Source organism: Phyllostomus hastatus, unplaced genomic scaffold, assembly GCF_019186645.2.
Source record: "Phyllostomus hastatus isolate PE091 unplaced genomic scaffold, TTU_PhHast_1.1 phas_contig_244, whole genome shotgun sequence".
NCBI lineage: Eukaryota > Metazoa > Chordata > Mammalia > Chiroptera > Phyllostomidae > Phyllostomus > Phyllostomus hastatus.
Genome location: NW_025333796.1, coordinates 485,622 through 506,605, shown reverse-complemented (window position 1 = coordinate 506,605; position 20,984 = coordinate 485,622). Strand labels below are relative to the sequence as shown.

Genomic DNA, 20,984 nt, shown 5'->3' with positions numbered 1-20,984 from the left:
GAGGCTCCTGTCAAGCGAACGCACCCATGACTTTTGCCTCTAGATGGACAACTCTGCCGCTGGAAATCAGGAGGGGGAGCGGGAAGGGGGCCACCGTTGCAGTGCCTGAGAACGGGGGAGGCGAGCGGAGTCATCAGCAATTAGCGGGTAATTAGCGCTGCTGACCCTCGGGGCCCATCAGCGCTCCTGGGGCCGGCCCCCGGCAATCAGCCAGGGCAGGTCGATGGTGTCGAGCCCAGGAATGAATAGGGCTCATCAGCAGCGCCGGAGCCGGGGAGCCAATCAGGGAAATTCATAGCGGAAGGGGGAGAGAGAGTGCAGGCGAGGGGTGGGGGGAGAGCCAGAGACAGACAGAAGGACAGACAGGAGACAGAGACACGGGCGAGAAATGAGGGGGGAGATAGAGTAAGACCCACTGAGAAGCAGGGCGAACCAAACGGGAGTCATCGGGGCAGAAACCGGGGCGGGGCGGGGGAGACGGGGGCGGGGGGGGGGGGGAGGAAAAGAGTGGAGAGGGAGGGGGAGGGGTGGAGGGGAAAGGTAAGAAGAGCCGTAAGTACTCGGTGTAGTGCGGGCCCTTCCGGAGGTGACCGCGAGGCCGGAGTGCGGCACCACCGAAGGGCCTGAGACCGAGGAGCGAGCGAAGATGAGCGGGAAGGAAGGGCCGACGCCCAGCGGGACCGGGGAGAGTGCGCACGGGGCTGGGGAAAAGAGCCCCAACGCGAAGCCCCGAGCCTCCATCCCCGGCTTCGGAGTGCGCCCCCTGCCGCCCCGGCCTCGACGCCCAAGGGCGCACCGAGGTCCTGTCCCACGCGCCCCTCTGGGCTTGCTTCTGGAGCTGCCCCGGGGACAGAGAGTGGGACCCTGGGGGACGGGCTCCAGTCGGCCGGAGGGCAGCAGCCCAGGGTGGGACGAGGGTGGGGTGGGGGCTTGGTCTGGGCCCGTCCCTCCCGCGCGCCCTCCGCACCGGCCGCCTCGCCCCCAGCCCACGCCCGCCCTGAGTGGGCCGGGTGGGGGCGGGCGGGGCGGAAGGAGGGGCACTAGCCCAGCAGCTGCGGCCGCCTCCTCGTCGGGCCGCAAAGTTTCACAAAGCGGCGTGTCCAGCCTCATCAATCTCCATTAATAATAGTTGGTTGGGCCAAGGGGGGCAGGCGGGGGTCCCAGGCCGGCCGGCGGGGCCGCTGGGGACGGGCTCTGCGGAGGGCGCGAGCGGCTCGGCGGAGGGCGGAGGGAGGAAGTGGAGCGTAATTTGAGGAAGATGGATGAGTCCGGAGGGCGACACCCCCAGCCCGCCCGCCCGCCCGCCCCCTCCCTCCTTAAGAGAGAGAGGGAGCGCGGCGCGGAGCCACACTGCGCCGAGCCCGCGCCCCGCCGCCACCTCGGCCGGGGAGCCGGGGAGCCAGCCCTGCGTGTCCGCGCCGGGTGCCTGAGCCGCGGGGCGCACGGCAGCACCCAGGGGGGAGCGCCCCGGGGTGGCCGCTGCTCCCAGCAGGATGCAGAGAGCTGGAGGCGGGAGCGCCCCCGGGGGCGGCGGGGGCGGCGGCGGCGGGGGCCCGGGCACTGCCTTCTCCATCGACTCTCTGATCGGGCCGCCGCCGCCGCGCTCCGGCCACTTGCTCTACACCGGCTACCCCATGTTCATGCCCTACCGGCCCCTCGTGCTGCCGCAGGCGCTGGCCCCTGCGCCGCTGCCCGCAGGCCTCCCGCCCCTCGCCCCACTGGCCTCCTTTGCCGGCCGCCTCACCAACACTTTCTGCGCGGGGCTGGGCCAGGCCGTGCCCTCGATGGTGGCGCTGACCACCACGCTGCCCAGCTTCGCCGAGCCGCCGGACGCCTTCTACGGGCCCCCGGAGCTCTCAGCCGCCGCCGCCGCTGCCGCCACGGCCACGGCCGCCCGAAACAACCCCGAGCCGGGCGGCCGACGCCCGGAGGGTGGGCTGGAAGCCGACGAGCTGCTGCCCGCCCGAGAGAAAGTGGCAGAGCCCCCGCCGCCCCCACCACCGCACTTTTCAGAGACTTTCCCGAGTCTGCCGGGTAAGTGCCGGGCGCGCAGGGAGCAGGGCGGGAGGCTCGCTACCTGGGAGTCCCAGGCGGCAGCCTGCTCCGAACCTCGAGTCTCTGCACCCGCCTGGGGCCCAGCGGTCCCGGACCCCCAGGCGGCGGTTCTGCGGAACCACCTCCAGTTCCCTGCCGCACAGGGCGCCCCTAGACCCCAGAACCGCCGCCCCGCGTTCTCCAGAGTGCTCGACCCCTCGCCAAAGACTTCCAAATCCGTGCCTTTCCTCCGGCATCCTGGTCCTCAAGCCGTGACCCTCCCGCAACTTCTTTCCAGAATCCCTTCGTTTCTCTCAGCTGCGGGGAATAGAGGAGAAGCTTCAGGTGTGGGGTTGGGTCCGGGGGCCAGCAGCGAGACCCCGGGGTGAGGGTGCGCTGGGGCGGCTGTCAGTTCCGTCAGGGGAGGGCAGGCCTGGCTTCTGGTGAGAAGGTTGTACTGGCCCCAGGGGGGCTCTGTGAATGCAGGGGCAGAGGGAGGGTCTGAAAGCAGTGGACACTGCTGTTGGTGACCTGTCTTCACTCTAGTAGTAGAGGTCACTTCTGCATGGGCAGATTTAGAGCTAAGCCACAAAGAACGGAGTAGTGGGTTCAAGGAAGCCTTAGCTGTCGGGGGTCCGTGGCACCTGCTGGACCAGGGCTGACCGGGAGGCCAAGGGAGAGGCTGGGTCGGGCTGGGTGTGGCCCACAGGCCTGGAGACTCAGCTAAGGGCTCATGCAGGAGCACCGGGCCCTGGACCCTCCGTGGGGGAGGATGCCCTCTCCGAAGAGGCAGCGTGTATCACACTGCGCCCTGTCTGGAATTGGTCCACTCAGAACACTACTGGCTTCCCTATTTGTTGCTCCTGACCCCCTAGAAGCCAGGGAAGCTCTTCCCTATCCAGGGGCAGACCCAGGCGCACTGGCCCCCAAAGCTTACACAGTGTGGTGGGCCCTGTTTGAGGAAAACCAGGGCCACCTGCAGGTGCCAGGTTCCTGGATCTTACACTTACTTAGCATCAGGATGGATCAGCCTCTGCTTAATCTCTTATCGCGTCCAGCTTAACAGGTGGAAGCGACCCCGGGGGGCATGGGGACTGACTCTAGTGGAGACCGGGAGGAGATTCAGTAGTTTTTTGGGTTTTTTTTTTTTGTCCTTTGCCAGAAGGAAATTTCTGACGACAGGTTTCTGGGCCCTTCCTTGAAATTAACCAAAGTGCTAGTCACTCCTGCAGACCCCGAGGGCTGCTATAGAGCCTGTCCCCCTCTCCCTCCCCCCTCGCTCCCAGGCATTTTGGCTGTGGGCGTTCAGCTGTTGTATTTTCTACCTGGTTGGACCAGGAGGACCCAGCGCCTGAAGTCTGAGCACTGTCTCCTAAGGAGGATCAAAAGGAGATGATAGAGCAGCAACTGGAAGGCGGGAGGGAGTGTCCATGAGATAGAAGGGCCCAGAGTGGCGGTAAGGGGGTGCAGATGGCAGGGTGACTGGAAGGAGAGACGACCAGAGGCATGTTTGGAATAGGATGGTCCTCAGGCAGGAAAGAGAGTGAGGCAGGCCACCAGAAGGATGGCTTTGGAGGCAGCAGGGGCAGAGAAAGAACCAGACACACCTGGCGAAGAGACGGACTGGGGGGTGGGGAGAGGGAGACACCCCAGTGGAGGGGGCGCTGAGGAGGGATGTGCCCACACCGTGGGGGAGCCCGGCTCGTTCAGGGTTCCCTCGGTCTGCGTTTGATCGTTTGTAAAGCGAGATCTCTTCTCAGGAGCAGACAGAACATGGGCTGTAAAAGCAGACTTTGGGAGAGAGAAAGGAACACACAGAGGAGAAGGACGGGAGAGAAATAGTGGGGGGCAAGAGTAAAGGAAAGGCCCAGCACACGGGCTGTACACCCGGGTCGTCCAGAGAGAGAGGAGGGAGGGAAACAGAGGCCGCCTGTCGGAAGCGGTGTGGACCGGGTTAGCACGGCTAAGTGGGAGGGACAGAGCGGGGCCGGAAGTGCGTGTGTGTCCAAGAGTTCTGTCTTGAGAACCCTGGATGGGAGCTACATGAATATCCAAGTAGGAAACAGGAAAAAGTTTCAACACTAGGGGTCATTTTTTTTTAAGAAAGGCTTTTCAATGCTGATAGTGATGGAAAACTAGAATTTATATAGAGAGAGAATAATGAAGGAAAGATCATCATCTGAGGAAAGTGTTGGAAGCAGAAAAAGAAACTTATTCTTGGAGGAAAGACAAGGAATTTTTTAGATGTTATTTATTTTTAGACAGAGAGGAACATCAATTGGTTGCCTCTTGCGTGGCCCTGACCAGGGACCTGGCCCGTGACCCAGGCATGTGCCCTAACTGGGAATCGAACTGGCGACCTTTCAGTTTGCAGGACAACACCCAACCCACTGAGCCACCCCAGTTAGGATGACGAGGAATTTCTTTGCTAAGAATGATGGGAAGAAGACCTTATTACAGAGGAGGAGTTTTGAGAGGTGCTGGAGTGAAGGTAATCGCTCATTTTGGGAAGAGATACAAATAAAGGCTCTATAGTGGGGCTCCTGGGGTAGAGCAGTAAGGAGAGATTTCAGAAGAAACATTCCAGGAAGATAACGAGAGAAAGGTCTTATCTGTGACTGCCACTTCTTACCGCTCCCCCAAGTCTCCTCATCATGCCGTTCGCACCCGCCTTCCCGGTCCTGGTTTCTCCTCAACAAATGCTGGACAGAGAGTCAGTGTGGGAAGTGACGGTGACACGCGGCCGTGCGGAAGTGGTGGGAAAGCAAACGCACCAGTTCGAGAACTGTGTTTGAGTATTTAGTGTGAAATAAGAGAACCCCCTGCTTAAATGATGGAATCGAGGCCGCAACATTGGAAGAGTCTGGAGAAAGAATGCTATCTCTAAAAGGACAAAGTCAGAAGTTGCTGTACTGATGCGAATGGGAGCTGTTGGTCTAAAATTATTAATTTACACGCATTTAGTGTTTTACAATTAGTAGCCCTTTAAATGAAATTATAGTGAAGGTAGGCCAATGTAAAGAATGGTGAGTGAAGTTCTTTTTCTTGGAATTATAAGGACTGCTTTTTAAAATTTCGTTCAGAGTTGAGACAGATAGCACCCTACCAGAATTGGTCAGGAAGACACTTTATTATTATTTAGTTGCATGGGTAGAAGCTATACTACTTGGCACAAAGAAATACTGTTTACAGAAATAACGGGGTAGAAAAGGTCTTGAAAATGGTAGGTTGAAAATAACTCTAGGTCCGGAGCGAGGGGACCAGTGAGTGCAGTCAGGGAAGGTGTGGCGTGCGAGGAGAGAACTGTTCATTAGTGGGGGGAGAGTTAAGAGTATGAATCGACAGGAAACCCAGAGTAGTGCTGGCTAGCAAGCCGCTTATGTCATTAAAAAGTCGTATTAGCCACATTAGAAAGTAAAAAGAAACAGGTGGATTTCATTTAATAATATATTCTATTTAATCCAGCATGTCCAAAATATCATTTCAGCATTAACCAGTATAAAAATGTTTAATGAAATATTTTATATTCTCTTTCGTATTAAGTCTTCAAACCCAGCGTGTACTTTACACTCACAGCGCACTGCAATTCAGACTGGCCGTGTTTCTGGCCGTCAGCAGCTTCATGCGGCCAGCAGTGACCGTATTCCACATAACAGATCTGGAGAGGTGCAAGAACAGCCTCCAGCACTCTCTAGACCTCTCTAGACGTGAAGGTGACGGGGGGAAAGGAGCTTTGAACTGCAGGGGGTAGTCAAGTCCTCGGTGTTATAAATAAGGGAGAGAAGAAAGCAGTAAGCCCTAAATGGCAGGGAAGGAAGAGAACTCTGCCTCGAGTGGGATGGGCAGAGAGGCCCTGTGTGTGTAGGTGCGTGTGAGGTCAGGCTCAAAGCTGACTCGAAGATGCGGTGCAAGTGCATGTCCCAGAGACGGCACGTGAGGAGGAGGAGGATGCCGCCTGCTGAAGGGATAAGGAAAAGAGGTGTCTGGAGAAGTGCAGGGGACCACTTGACGCTGGGGCGTCTGGAGCAACGGTTTACTCAGGAGGAAAAGAGTCTGGTTGCCTGAAAACAAGCACTTAAGAAGCGAGGGATGTTAGATAATCCATGTGTAATTGTCAGATGAGCGATGAAAATGCAGAGATTGACAGGAAGATAACGCCAGTCGAGTTCGGCGAGGAAAGGAAACATTTGTAGTTAAGATGACATAGAGAAGGGAATGGGGTGGGCAAACCTGAGAAAGGGCAATGTAGTGGACATTGTTTTTAAAGACTAAGCAGAAGAAGATTTGCTAATTTCTGAATAGAGATTGGCAATAATAATGAAAATCGTGCCAGAAGACCAGGGAACTTTGGAGGAGCATGATATCTGAATGCGGATTGCTGCAAGTTAAGCACCTGATTGGAGCTGGAAACCATTTACAGGACCATCGGTTAATTTCTGAATCGGTATCCATTATGACTGCCAAGATCTATTTCCTCGTGAGAGAAAAACAGGAAGTGATAATGTGATGTGGAATCAGAAACTTCCATTAGAAACAGGAGGAAGATTTTTCCTGGGAGTGAGAAAGACCCAGAGTATAGTCTCCTAAAAATTTTGAGGAACAGCATATAGTGAGAGTGATTGCCCCATTGACATTCACAGAAAAGCCAATGTTGCATTAACTTAACATGATTGAAGCAATATTTACTTGAGTCGTGACGCATGGGTTCGGGTCTCAGCGTTGGGGTTCAGGCCACTCGTTAGCTGTGCCACCGCGGCAAATCTCTTGGTTCAGTTCAGGGAACATTTACTGTGTTTCTGCTTTGGGCTTCCTGTGCTCCAGACACGCACGCTAAGAGACCCAAAGTCTTACAGCTCCTGTAGGCTTCAGTTTCCTCATCAACAGCATAAAAGTGTTAGTATTCCTTTCAATTCCATAGAATAAAAGCTGATTTTTAAAGCCTCCATGTTTAAAGTAGGGTTCTTAATATGGACTCCATGGACCTCCTATGAGAAGGATCTATTAATTGTGGATGGGGGGAAAATACATCTTTATCTTTATTAGCCTCTAACAAAATTTGGTACTTCCTTTAATTATAACTGTAGCCGAGAAGGCATCGTAGTGTCAACAGTACCTGAGATTCTTCTCACCAACGGAAATCAGGTATTTTTCATAGACGTTTACAGTCTTTGGAGACAATTTTTGTTTAATGAATTAATGAAGAAACATCAAAAATTCACTTGAAATACTTGATAACTGTATTTTTGTATCACTGACTTCTAATGTAACGCTATGTGTTTTAAGTTTAATGCCCAACGGCATTATTCTGAGAAGGGGTTTCTAGGCTTTATCCGATTACCAAGGAATTCATGACACGAAAAGGGTTAAGAACCCCTGGTTGAGGGAGGGAGATCTCAGAAATGACGGAAGGGAACTTTCCTTGGGAGGATCGGCGTGGGGGAGCGAGATCCCCCGTGCTGTGGGGAAGGTAGCCCCTGGGAGGCATGGGGGAGAGGGGGCTCTCTGCGGCGGCACGTGCGACTGTGGAGCTCTCCATTATAACTGACTGGGAAGCTCACTCTTGGAGTCCCGGGCAAGAACAACCTATACTGGGAATAATGAGGGAGAGGCACTAATTGGAATAACAAGGGAAAATATTTAATTGGAAAGAACTTAATATGAGCGGTGCTTTGCGTTGAGAGTGGAGTTACAGCGGGAAGCCACAGGGAAGTGTTCTGCCTCGGAAGCAGTGGGGAAAGAAGGGCCTGTGAAGCCAACTGGGCGTTAGGAAATAGGAACGCGAGGAGTAATGGAGTGGATGTGCAGAACAGAGAGACGTTTAATCAGGGATGCTGAGGGTGGGCGCGAGAGGACTCTGGTGCAGAGGGCGTGGGGAGATGCCCCAGGCTGCGGCTGCAGAGGAGAGGGCCGCATCCACGCCAGCCGGGAGGACAGACCGGTGCGGGCGGGTGGCGGTGCCCTGGCTGCGGTGGCCACGATGGGACGCAGGGGGAGAGGAGGTTGGGGTGTTCGCACTGGAAATGCGGTTGTCCTGGGAGACAGCTGTCAGCTTAGAGTGACGCGGGGGAGACATCGACGTGCTCACGGGGAGGAGGAGGGACAGGGAGAGGGACGCCGGGGCCTGGTGTGATAGGACCGCGCCCCGCGCAGGCTGGGGTAAGGGGCAGTCGGCAGAGGCAGCACCGTGCCGCAAGCCATTCCCTTCCTCCCACGTGGAAGAGAAAGGAAGAACCTCCAAGTGATGGAAAGACAGACCTGTTTCAGGAGCAGACAGACTGCACGGCAGAGGTCAGGGTTATGAGGGAGAGGCACCGTGTGGGCAACGAGGACGGGAGAAACAGGGCGACACCTCTGAACCTGGGACAATGGGAGGTGGGCGGCTTGGCTGTGAGCCCTGGGCAATGGCACTGTCATAGAAGGGAGAGGATGGAACGGTGTCGGGAACAATGGGAAGAGTAGCGATGCGGACAGAGGTGTCCCGGACGGGGGAGAGGAGGGGGAAATGGCCCTGAGGGTGACAGTGAGAAGCTCCGCGTGCCGGACTGGACGACAACTCTCCCATAAATTGTGGGTAGATGCAAGGAGTATGTAACTGAGTAGTCCTGGCCAAATCACACCTGTGTCTTAGCTCCCTCGTCTGTAAAATTCGGCGATCTGTAAGGCTGCTTTCAGCTCCACAGTTCTGTTGTCTGTAAAGGCAAACATGAGTTTATTAATGAGTTGTTCCCTTTTTTAAGGGGTGCGGGAAGTTCTGCACTGCAAGTCAGTGCCGCGTTGTGGCAGCTGATCAGGAAGAGCAGCCCAGGAAATGCACGTCCTAAGGTGAAATCAGGGCTGGGCTGTAGGACAGAAGAGGCGTTGTCATCTGGGACCTGGGAGGTGTCACCTGAGTCGTGGCAGGTACGGTGCTCAGAGTAAATGAGAGAAACACGTGGTAGGGGTGGGAGTTGATCTAATCCAGGCCAAAAAGATCGGGGACCATTCGTGACGGACTTCACCTGGTGGGCAAGAAAGCAGTGCCCAGCAGGGGGTGGGGAGAAGAGCCATGGTGCTGTGCGGTCACCCTGCCCCCCAAACTCTGTGCCCAGCTGGCGCGGTGTTTATCGTGGGGTGACATTAGGGTTTGGTCTCTCTTCTCAGTCAGTGCTGGAGAGGTGCGGCGGGCAGAGGGAGGGGCCTGGGCTTTGGGTGCAGATCTCGGTGCCACCCTTTCTTTGTGACCCAAAGCGACATACTGACCCCTGCAGCCTTCCTTTCCTCAGCAGTAAAACTGGGGCAATGGTACCTGTCTCACAGAAGTAAGACGGAAACATGACTTACACGAGAAGATGTTTGTCCAGCATCCTAATGTAGTAGTCGTGCAAGAAATGATCGGTGTTGTCCGTGTTCTGGAAATGGATGGGGAGCTTTCCTGGGAACTAAGTCGGGAACATCTCCCCCAGCGGTCGTGCAGGACAGGTGACACTCTCCGCACGGGTAAGGACAAATATCTCTGGGAGTGATGCTAGAAATACAGCTGTATATCCCTTGAGCTGTCCGTGTGGGGATGCCAGGAGAGAGCATCTGTGACTCTAGTAGGGGTCAATTTTGTCTCTGGCTTTCTCTCTTTTTTAAACTTTTTAAAATTTTAATTGAGTTTATTGGGGTGATGCTGCTTAATAAAATTATGTAGGTTTCAGATGTGCAAGTCTATAGCTCATCATCTGTGTGTGTGTGGTGTTGCACGTTGCCCCCCAACTCCAGTCCCCTCCTGTCACCACTACTCCCCACTTTCCTTTCCCCCACCTCCCCCCACCCCCCGGTCTCCTTTCCCTCGGGTCCTCCCCGTGCTGCTGTCTGTGTCTGCGGGTTTGGTTTGTTTTTGTTTTTGCTAAATCCCTTCTTCGCCTTTTAACCCAGCCCCCAGTCCCTCCCCCTCTGACAGCTGTCAGTCTGTTCTCTGTGTCTGTGAGTCTGTTTCTATTTTGTTTGCTAGTTCAGTCTGTTAATTAGATTCCGCATATAAGTGAGATCATGTGATACTTGTCTTCCTCTGACTGGCTTATCTCACTGTCGCAAAAAGTAAGATTTCCTTTTTTGTGGCCGAGTAGTATTCCATTGTGTAAATGTACCACAGCTGTTTTGTCTGCTCATCCGCTGGTGGGCACTGGGGCTGCTTCCACATCTTGGCGATGGTAAATAATGCTGCAGTGCACGTAGGGGTGCATGTGTATTTTTTGAATTGGTGTTTTTGGTTTCCTCAGATATATCCCCAGAATCAGAATCACTCAGTCGTCTTCTCCCTTCACTTGGTTTCGTGCCGCGCACTTTGGCCTCTTTTCTAGACCCCAGAGCTGCCGGAGCTCCTCTGCTGTGCCCCCGGGGCCTGCCCTTCCTTTCCGCCCGTTCAAAAAAAAGACCCTCCTTGTTTCCTTCATCAAAACTCCTGTTCCCTCGTATGCCTGATCTCAACTTGGTGTTAGGAGCAAAGCCTTTGAACTAAAATAATTCATACTCAGATTGATCAAGCAGAGTTCTTAAAAGTTCAAATGAACTTCAGACTGGTCGGACCTTAGGTGGCGTTATTACGAATACTCTCAGGCGATGTGAAAAGATTATCTTGGATGGGAGAGCTGCGGAGTGAGGAGCGGATGCCCGCTTTCCCTGGAGCCATGTGACTATTGTCACTTCTAGGTACAGTGTTGTGTGTAGTCAGAGCTCTGAGCTGCTGGTGACAGTGGCTCAAGTCTAATACAAGCCGACACGGATAGTCACCGATCCACGTGACTGCAGAGCACAGGAAGGCAAGCTGCGTCATTAGGTCTTTTCTTCTCGCTCTCACTTCGCCTCCTCTCCCCGTCCTCACCTGCTCTCTCCCCTTAAGGGAGGCAGCGGGAGGGGGGTGGCATGAGCCTGGGCCGGCCCAAATTTCCATAGTCCTAGGCTGGGTGCCCAGCGGATTCTAGCGCCTGTAAAATCCTAGGATGGCTGGTTACCTGGCTTGAGTCAGGTGCGCGGGGAGATGGGAGGTTAGGACTGGTCAGATCTGGGTCCCATGCCTACGTGGTCACGGGGTGGGGCGGGGGAAACGGATGTGATTGACAGTCCCGCTGTCCCAGTACTGAAAGAGAAGCAGTGCCCAGAGGAGGGGGTGCTGGGAGGGAACAAAGGGGGAAGGGACTCTCGGCTGACAAACACAAACCCCAAACAGATATGCATCTCAACCAAAAAGGAGGAAAAGAACCTGCCTTCACCTCCCTTTCGGTATCACCGGTATCACCAAGGAAAGCCTTCCCCCAGATAAGGCGCCCTGGGGGTGACAGGGGAGATGCGGGAGGGAGGCCCGAGGACTCTTCTGTAATGGGGGGGGAGACGGATGGGGATAGTGGGACATCTCTGTTCCTCCACGAGGCTGATTCCTGGGCCCGAAAGGGCCGCACTTGAGGGGTGCGGGAGGCAGTTGCAAACTGGAAGCTAGAGAAAACTGACATTATAACCAAGCTGTTTCCGGAGTTTGGCAGTATTATTTTTTGAATGAGAAAATACATTTCTAAGTGAGAGGCATGTTGACCGGTAAGAGTACATCACCAAACCAACCATGCCAGAAAAGATGCGAGAAAGACCTGATGGGGGTCTTGTTCTGGGGAGTGAGAGGAATAGCCTGGTGAAGGGCAGCGGCGGCGGCGAGGTCTGGCGAGTGAGGCCCCTCCCGTGGCGGTTTGAAGGAGCTCCCCTGGGGGTCTTAAGGGAAAGCCCCTCGGCCATAAGCGAAAGGCATAGGTCTGCTCACTAGAGCTGGACCTAACAGGAGGGTTGCTCACCGGGTGAGGCGCGTGGGGAGAGGGCTGCCCCTTGGAGCGGGAGGGGGAGGAGATGTTCACGCGGTGGGGGGGGAGGGCGGAAGGGCGCCGACCAGGGATGCAGGAGACCCAGGTTTTAGACGTGGCTCTGTCCCTCGCTGTGTGACTTAGGGAAACCGTCTCATCGTTCTGAAACTCAGCGTTTTCACCTGAAAGTAAGGTTAGCAGCCTCCCATCACTACTAATAATGGGCTCTACTCCACTTCAGTGAGCCGCCTGGAGATGCAATAATGCACGTGGAAGTGTTTTGGAAAGCTGAGGTGCGCTTGGCAGTGGGTAACGTCAGTGCGCTGTCAGAGGAGCCCCGAGCTCGGGGGGCAGGGGTGGGGGTTGGCCCTGAACTTGCCAGGAAGGCGGGAGGGGCTCTGGGTGGTCCAGGCGTGGAGGGAATTCTCACGGCCCTCTGGGTCGGGGGTGCTGCGGCGTCCAGGGGAGAATAGAGCAAGGGGGGGAGAACGAGTTTTCCTCGCGGCGCCCACACTGTAGGGGGGAGTCAGAGCACAGGGGACGGAAGTGGGGCCATGGGGGGAAAGCAAACTGAGGGGAGCTAGTTGCTGTAGACCACGGGAGGAAGCACTGTCTTTGGAAAGAACAGAGCTGCAACTCCGCACAGAGCTGTAATTCTGACGATGGGATGAGGACTTAGAAATGAGAGTGGTGGCGAACACACCCCTCTTTCAAAGGATGACCTGGCTTTCTCCCCACCTTTTGACACCCCGCCCCACTGGCCCTGTACTCGGGAAGCTGGGGAGTGGGCCTGGTCTGTAGGACCAGGAGACGGGGCGTCGTGCGGGCGGGTGGGGGGTGCCAGAGTCGTCCGGGAAGCAGAGGGAAGGGGAGTCGGAGCCCAGCGAACTGGGGGGGCTTCTCTTCGGTGGGTGGGTGGTAAAGACCGTTGAGTTCACACGCAGTGGTGCCTCCCTGCCCGTCGTCGGTTTGTCCCGGACCTCGTGACGAGTGCCGAAACCGATGGGCACCGAGCAGGCGAGGGGTGGTGAGGCATTCTCTCTTGTGGGACGGCGTCGCGACTCGCACCAGTTCTAGCGAGTGCGACGGGGTCTGAGCACGTGCCGAGTGCCGAAACATTTCTTGTCTCCCCGAAACGCAGCGAGTACAGGGTTGGGCGAGTTCTGAAGGCAGCGAGTGCTGAGGTGTGACCAAGAGCTAGAACAGCAGGGCGGCGGAGGGACAGCACAGGGGCCTGCGAGCTCCCGCGGCTCCCGGGGTCTGAAACGGGTCTGACCCCCCGGGTGGGTTTCTGCGCCGCGCCTGAGGCCCACCGGCCTTAGTGACCACGGCTGTGCGACTCCCCTAGACAGCGCAAGCCTGGTGCTGGTTCTTCCCTTTTTAAAAAAATTGCGTTTTTTCCATTAGCACTTAACCCCTTACATCCCCCTCCCCACTGCAGTCACCACACTGTCGTCCACGTCAGTGCGTCCTTTCTGCTCCGTCCCTCCACCCGCTAACCTCCCCGCCCGCTCGCCGTCATCTGCCCTCCGTCCATGAGTCTGTCTCTGTTTTGCTTGTTAGTTCAGTGTGGTCATCAGATCCCACCTAGGAGTGAGATCATGTGGCGTTTGTCCTTCTCTGGCTGGCTTATTTCACTTGGCATGATGTTCTCCAGGTCCATCCATGCTGCCGCAAGGGGTAAAGTTTTTCTACAGCCGAGTAGTCCTCCATTGTGTGAGTGCCCCGTCGTTGTCCTGTCCACTCATCTACTGACGGACACTCGGGCTGCTTTGGTAGCTTGGCGATTGTAAATAACGCTGCAGTAAACATAGGGGTGCTCATGTTCTTTCAGATTAGTGTTTTGGGCTTCTTTGGATATATTCCCAAAAGTAGGACTGCTGGGTCGAAAGGCAAATCCATTTTTCATTTTTTGAGGTGTCTTCATACTGCTTTCCACGGTGGCTGCACCAGTGTGCAGTCCCACCCACGGTGCAAAGGGGTTCCGCTCCCTTTCCCCGCACCCTCGCCAGCACTCCTAGTTTGTTGATTTGTTGATGCTGTTTCTACTGGAAAGTACCTGCCATGGGTTCTTTGACCTTGATGTCTTCTCCAGCTTGACTGGACCCATTACCGAGATGGGGCTTCTCTATCCCTGGAGCTGCTTCCCTTCCTTGGGGCAGGAGGGCCCCGTGCAAGGGCGTGCGGCAGCCTGCGTGCTGCTCTCTGAGGCGGGACCGATGCCGCGCCACACACGGGTTGTACCAGTCCTCGTGGTTCAAACCTTGTGACTTCTGGCTCTCGGGATAACAGCATCCGCCAGCAGAACTCCCATGAACTCTGGACGTAGCCTACTAACTGGTCCGCCCCACAGTTATTCCCCTGGACAGACACCAAATGTTTTTCAAAGACTTGAGACTTACCCATAGGGAACAAGTTGAAAATGCAATATACTCTCTTGTTGCCAGTAGTAACGTTTTCGCACACAAAGGACAGAACCTTTCTGTCTGTCTGGCTTACCTGCCTAGCCCAGTGAAATCCTTTCTAATTTAAAGTTTTCCTTTTGCTGAAATTATTCTCATCAGAATCATCATTTCCCATGTCAATGTTTAATAAAGTTGTGTTAATCAAGTTTTTTTTGTTGTTCACATCGACCATTTATAGCATCTGCATGCTCTGCGTTCATGGACATTAGATCTAACAAGTTCAATGATTCTAAATCAAATTTTTCAAATAGAAATTTTATCAAAACGATTTGATTCTGTCAATTTTTAGCCAACACATTTTTCTGCATGCCGTTTTCATTGTGCTCTATTTGATTATATTTACCATTAACACTCACTATAAATTGGGTTAAAAGAAATAGCTAGCGTTTGTGTCTCAGCTGAGTCATGGAAAACAGTAAGCGGTCTCAGGGCCGCGACAGTGTGAACGACCGGGCTACTCCGTGGCTCCGCCAGTTCTCCTGAGCAGGTTTCTGTCACCGCGGGCCTTACCTGTTAACACGCTCCGCTTTCGATGCAGCGAGGAGGGCTTGGCGGGGCCGCAGTGTTTCGCTGCGCTCCAGCTGCACCCACGTTTGGGTAAGAGAGGTGAGTAAAAAGTAAAAAAAAAAAAGGGAAAAGCTTTTTGCTATTTTCTCTTCCTTCTCTAAACTTTTTAGCCCTTTCAGTTTCTCTGACTCATCGTTTAATTCTCCTGCCACTGTGTCTACCCTATTTCTTTTTTTTAAAGATTTTATTTGTTTATTTTTAGAGAGAGGGGAAGGGAGGGAGAAAGAAAGAGAGGGAGAGAAACATCGGCGTGCGGTTGCCTCTCACATGCCCACCTACTGGGGGCCTGGCCCGCAACCCAGGCCTGTGCCCTGATCGGGAATCAAACCGAGGACCCTTTGGTTTGTAGGCAGGTGCTCAGTCCGCTGAGCCGCACCAGCCGGGGCCCTACCCTGCTTCTTTCTTGTCCCGCCCCTGTTTCTGCCTGTTTTCCTCCCGCTCCCACCGCTCCGCAGTTGTACTGTCGTCCCAGACTCCTGTGGCTGTGTTCTCCCTTCTCGGTTGCCTCCTTCTCTGCCCCACCCCCTCTCCTTCTAAGAGCTGCTTATCAGAGCCCTCAGTGTCTTGCCCCTACTGCTCAGCACCCCGCTGGGATCAAGCAACCCGGAGAGGTTGTGAACTTGTGCTTCTTGTCTGGCTTTAAAAGCAGCACGGAGGGTGGCACACTTGTGGGGGCTTGGTTTTATGGGATCTGTCTGCAGGCAGGGGGATGGATGATGGGGTCTCGGGAGGGCCCTGCCAGATCAAGGAACCTGGGAGCCTCATCTCCATCATCATCAGTTTAGATTTATTGGATGCCCCTTGGGTACTCAGAGCCGTACTAAATGATTTCATCCTTCAAGATCTGAAATCCAGTTTCTGCCTTTTTAGCAGCCATTTAAGACATAATATTGGACAGAGTTTTTACAAGGTTTTGTTGTCTTTTATTATTATTTACCACAAACCATGTCTTAGAAATTGAAAGTGAGAGGGTTTAGTGACGATGTTGGAGATTGTCCTTCATTTCTTTTAGCGTGAGAGCCTCCAGGTCCCCGCGCCACGTGGGGTTCTCTGCAGCTGCCTGAGGCCTGCAGGCGTCGGGGAAGGGGGCGGGGTAGTGTGCTTGAAGAGGGTGTCTTGTGGGCCCTGGGGCTGGGGTGGGGGGCGTGGGGGCTGCCTTAGGAGAGGCTCGGGAAGCGAAGGACAGAGGGGGAGCGAGTTTGGGAATAGTTTATTTAGTCAACACATTCTTATTGAGTGCCTACTTTGTACTGGCAATTTTCTAGATGCTGAAGGTACAGCTGTGAAAAAATATATTAACAACCTCTACCTTCGTGGAGTTTATATTCTAATAGGAAGAGAGAACCAATTTTAAAAATTACTCTGTCTGGTGTGGCTCAGATTGAGTGCCGGGCTGTGAACCAAAGAGTCACCAGTTCTATTCCTGGTCAGGGCACGTGCCTGGGTTGCAGGCCAGGTGTCCAATGGGGGGGGGGGCATGTGAGAGGCAATCACACATTGATGTTTCTCTCCCCCTCTTTTTCCCTCCCTTCTCCTCTCTCTAAAAATAAATAAATAAAATATTTTTAAAAAATGAATATGGTTGGCGATATGTACTATAGCAACAAATAAAGCAGAGTGAAGGGCATACTGGGAGTTTTATTTTTAAAAGGGTGATAGCAACAGAGATGGGAAGTGAGCCGGCGGAAACTCCAGGTGATGCGCGTGGATCTGTTCCGGAAAGAAGAACCTGGGGGCGGGGCAGAGCAGGGCAACAGCTGGGAGAAAGTGCAGACAGACTGGGGGGGGGGGTGATGGGGACCTAGACAGCTGGATGCAGGGGAGGTGGTCAGAAGAGGTCGGTCAGGGTCCGGGTGTGCGTCACAGGCAGCAACACTGCCAGGACTTGCTGATTGGTTGTGAGAGGGAGCGGAGGTTTGGCTTAAACTGGCCTGGGAGAAAGGGTTGAGTTTGAGGCACGTCAGGTTTGCATTCTGGAAGGGGAAAAACTGAAGATGTGGGGAACTGTTCGTGAAATGGAGGAAAGCAAGATGTGCCTCTTGCAGAAGGTACAGCGGACTGGGCTGGGGACGAGGGACGAGGGAAGGGAGAGCGCACGGGGCGGTGAGAGATGGGGTCGTGAGGAGGGGCGCCTTGTGGCGGTACTCAGGGCTGGTGCTCCGGAAGCGTGGCCGGCCGTCGGGGAGAGAGTGAAGACCGTCTGCTGGTGAAAAGCTACGAACAAGGGTCATGTAAGAGGGCGGGGTGAGCCGGACCTGGGGTGTGCCACCTGCGTCTTGGGAAGGTTAGATGAGGGACCAAGCTCTGCGGGGAGGAGAGGCACGGGCCTGGGGGTAGAGACACCCCCGGGGGGTGAAGAAGCCGACCGAGACGGAGGTGGGCCATGCGGGTATGGGCTGGCTTCTGGCCCCTAAGGGTACTGGCGGTGTGGCTCTCGGGGGGGAGAAGGAACAGGCGCAGATGGCACCGGTGGGGGAACGGTCACCTCTGGGGAAGTGGAGAAGGGGACTGCGAGTTCCTGGGCCGGCCCGGAGGCCCCGGGAAGTTTGTGCTGGCGTGAGGGCAGATGGGGAGTCAGAGGGGCGCGGCCGGCACGCTCTGGGTGCTGGGGGTGCTGGAGCCGTGTGCACGCGTGCACACCTTTTTCCAGGTAAAACGTTTCACTGCTCCCTTGTCTGACTTCCGGTTGTACTCTCAGCCTCGGAGTGTGCGTGTAGGTGTGCATGTGACGTGTGGTTGGCGTGGGCACACACACGCACTCCCACATCTGTGAAGCCCCCCCCCCCCGCCTTTACGCAGTGAACTCTGTGGGTGAGGAGCTATTAGTTTATGGATTATTCATTTCCTCTTCCTCCCTATTGGCTGGTTTTCTTTTGATTTTGTTGTTGTTCACTATTGGCCCTTTAGGCGGAAAACAAGAGATTTTGTAAAACTTAAACACTGAAAACATTTGTAATGTATTATTTGCAGTTAGAAGAAGAATTAAAATATCAGTGGATAGGAAGAATAAAACCAACGGTTGAATTAAATTTCAGAATTATGTATGGGTTAAATTGTTTATATGGCTGTGATTACTAATAATCAGTACTAATCTACTAAATGAGTCAAAAAATTTTTCATCATCTATAGTTTCCCTCGTCGCATTTCTATTTCTTCCCGTGTTCCCTCCGCGTTCCCAGCCGACATCAAGCTCAGGGTCCTCGGGATTCTGCACTTGAGCAGAAAGCGGCTAGTTGTGCTTCTCGGCAACCTTAGCTGGGGATGTGGGAATGTGGGAAGCGATGACATTGTTTTTAAATGAGGACAAGGGACAGAAGGGGCAGGAGGGGACTAAGTGATTGAGGAAAACTCTGGTCACTGACATGGGGGCATGTGGCAGGGAGGGGTCCCGACTGTGGGCTGGACGAGTGGTTAAGGCGAACTGCGAAGGGGGTGCGGTAAGGGAACCTGACTCCCAGGCCCTTGGATAATATTTCTTGGACCGAGATTTTGGGGTTAGGGGTGAGGATGAGGAATCAGATGACCCTGAAGTTCCCATCCGGAAACGAGACTCTGGAGGCAGGAGAAAGGCCAACACCTAGCGGTTCCCGCCGTGTCCGGGTGGGGTCCCCGACGGGAACTGACAGCCCCCACCCCACCCCACCCTGCAAGAGCCAGCTCTCCTGTACTGCTCGCTGGTGTCACAGTGACTGAAAGGACCCCAAGCCGGGACCCGCTCTGCTTCTCTCTGGAGCCTGGGGCCGTGCGGTCTGGGTCTGGAGAAAGCTGGGCCCGCAGCGGGGTGGGCAGCACGCGGCGGGGTGCGGGAATGTTGAGGGGACACGGTGCCGGAAACGGTGCTCCTTTGACAGACCCTTGCTGCCTGCGCGCTTTGCCGTAGTCAGATCTTTGCTGGTTAATACCTCTCTTCCCATTTCTTTGTCTTCCCTGAACCTCTCCCCCACCCCCTCACCCTGGATGTGCTTTCTCCTCTCTCCGCACCTCCTCCGCTCCGCACCTGCCTCCTCCTGCCGCCGTTCTGGCCACGCCTGGTCACGGTTCCACGCGCCTCCTCCAACCTGCCTCCCCCGCCGCCTCCCTGCCCTGCCCGTCGGTGCCACTCCCCAGAGGGGAAGGCGTACAGCTCAGATGAGGAGAAGCTGGAGGCGCCAGCCAGAGACCCGGCAGGCAGCGAACAGGAGGAAGAGGGGTCCGGCGGTGACAGCGAGGACGACGGCTTCCTGGACAGTTCTGCAGGGGGCCCCGGGGTGCTCCTGGGACCCAAACCGAAGCTAAAGGGAAGCCTGGGGACTGGAGCCGAGGAGGCGGCCCCCGTGGCAGCGGGGGTCACGGCTCCCGGGGGCAAGAGCCGAAGGCGCCGCACGGCATTTACCAGTGAACAGCTTTTGGAGTTGGAGAAGGAGTTTCACTGCAAGAAATACCTGAGCTTGACAGAGCGTTCCCAGATCGCCCACGCCCTCAAGCTCAGTGAGGTGCAGGTCAAGATCTGGTTTCAGAACCGGAGGGCCAAGTGGAAGCGCATCAAGGCTGGTAATGTCAGCAGCCGCTCCGGGGAGCCCGTCCGGAACCCCAAGATCGTCGTGCCCATCCCCGTGCACGTCAACAGGTTCGCCGTGCGGAGCCAGCACCAGCAGATGGAACAGGGGGCGCGGCCCTGAGGGGGCCCCCCGAGGACCTGGGGAGGCAGAGGGTCCGCTCCTCAGCCTACTCTGAGACCGGGCTAGGGTGCTGGGACCAGAGGGGGACCGCTGTGATTCTGCCCCGGAGGGGGCTCTGTCGGCAATGCCCGTCGCCCCAGGTGCGCTCTCCGGCAGCCGGAGCCGCAGGCGCTCGGCCCTGAGCCTGCCGCCAGAGACAGACCCTCAGGACCGGGGCTCCAGGGCTCCAGGGGCTTGGGCTCTCGTTGCCCAGGAGCCGCTGGGACCGTGGTGGACTCCTGGGAAGGGGGTGGGTGCCCAAATGCCCGGGGCCTGAAAGGTTCCCGGGTCACTTCTGACGGTGGCGGGAGGAGCCCCGGGCGATGGCTGGCCGAGCCGGCCACAGCTCCTTATTTATTCCGTGTAAAGTCTGTACGTGTGTGGGTCCCTCTGCCTCTGTGTGTCTGCCCCCGCGAGAGGCCTGGGAACGCCGTTTCCTCGGCCCTCGGCCGGAGTCCAGCTCCCTCTCACCGCCCTGGAGCGAGCGGCCCCTGCCCGCCTGCACTGCAAGGACGTGCAGAGAGACGAACCGGGACCCTCACGAGCCTCCTTGGAACCCCTGGGCCCACGCCATCTCCTCTCCCGAGAACTACCTCCGCGTCCGCCCGCCCCAGCCCGGGGCCTGCCCCGTGCGCGCGCCCCTCGGCCTCCCGCTCCCGACACGGCACTTTTCCCTCTCCCCATTAAACAGGAAAGCTTTGTCACCTCTGCTCTCGCCTTCTCTCTGGAGGCTCGGCAGGCCTCGGGGTGGAGGCTCCGTCCCCACTTGGGCTGCGAGGGGGGATGAAGCGCTTGGCCCTGGTTCGGCCGGGGAGTGTCCGGGCCCGTCCACCCAGGCAGACGGCGGCGGCCTGTCAGGGCCCGGGCAGGCCGGGGCTCACCCCCATCGCCCGAGAACTCATCAGTCTCGTCTGTGCAGAGGACACAGCAGCTCAGCCGCTGCTGGGTGTCCCAGACACGCGTCCAGTTGTTCCTTATGGCGTCAGTGTGGTCCCCCCTCCTCCCCGTCACAGCGCTTACGGAGCTCGAGATGCCACGTCCTCTTCTGCCATGACATGAGTCTGGTGGAGAAGGCCCGCCGCCAAGCGGGGGAGGCAGGGGAGAGTGATGGTTCTAGAAGGGTGTGTACTGTGGGGGAGAAGCTACGGAGGCTGGAATTCCATGAGCAAATTAGGGAGCATTAGTGGACAGAGTTAGGGACCCTCGCTCAGCAGGTTCTCATGTTTCGAGAGCAGGGACAGAGGGGTTCCCCTCAGTCTTCTTTCTGTGTAACCAAGGGATGGAGGGAGCAGCGGGGGTGCTGGACTCTGCCCCCAGGGCCCTACTGCCTCCCCTCCCTTTCCTCAAAAGCAAAGCCCGGGCGTGAGTCCAGAGGGAAGCGCGGCCCTAGCGAGCACCCAGTCGCCCCCCGTGGC

At 56.1% G+C, this 20,984-nt stretch overlaps 2 protein-coding genes across 3 annotated transcripts in view; both read left to right on the top strand.

The window, feature by feature from the left end:
• Nucleotides 1-19,108, top strand: part of ASB10 (ankyrin repeat and SOCS box containing 10) — a 37,005-nt gene extending 17,897 nt beyond the window's left edge. For both annotated transcript variants that reach the window (XM_045837810.1, XM_045837809.1), the window contains exon 6: nucleotides 18,980-19,108. The gene's annotated coding sequence lies outside the window, so the exon portion shown is untranslated. The remainder of the gene's footprint in view (nucleotides 1-18,979) is intronic.
• On the top strand, nucleotides 1,494-20,255 carry GBX1 (gastrulation brain homeobox 1). Its single transcript, XM_045837811.1, has 3 exons — nucleotides 1,494-2,034; nucleotides 14,790-14,792; nucleotides 18,980-20,255. The coding sequence occupies exons 1-3, from the start codon at nucleotides 1,494-1,496 to the stop codon at nucleotides 19,528-19,530; spliced, it is 1,095 nt and encodes a 364-aa protein (XP_045693767.1). The 3' UTR covers nucleotides 19,531-20,255.
• The last annotated feature ends 729 nt before the right edge of the window (nucleotides 20,256-20,984 follow it).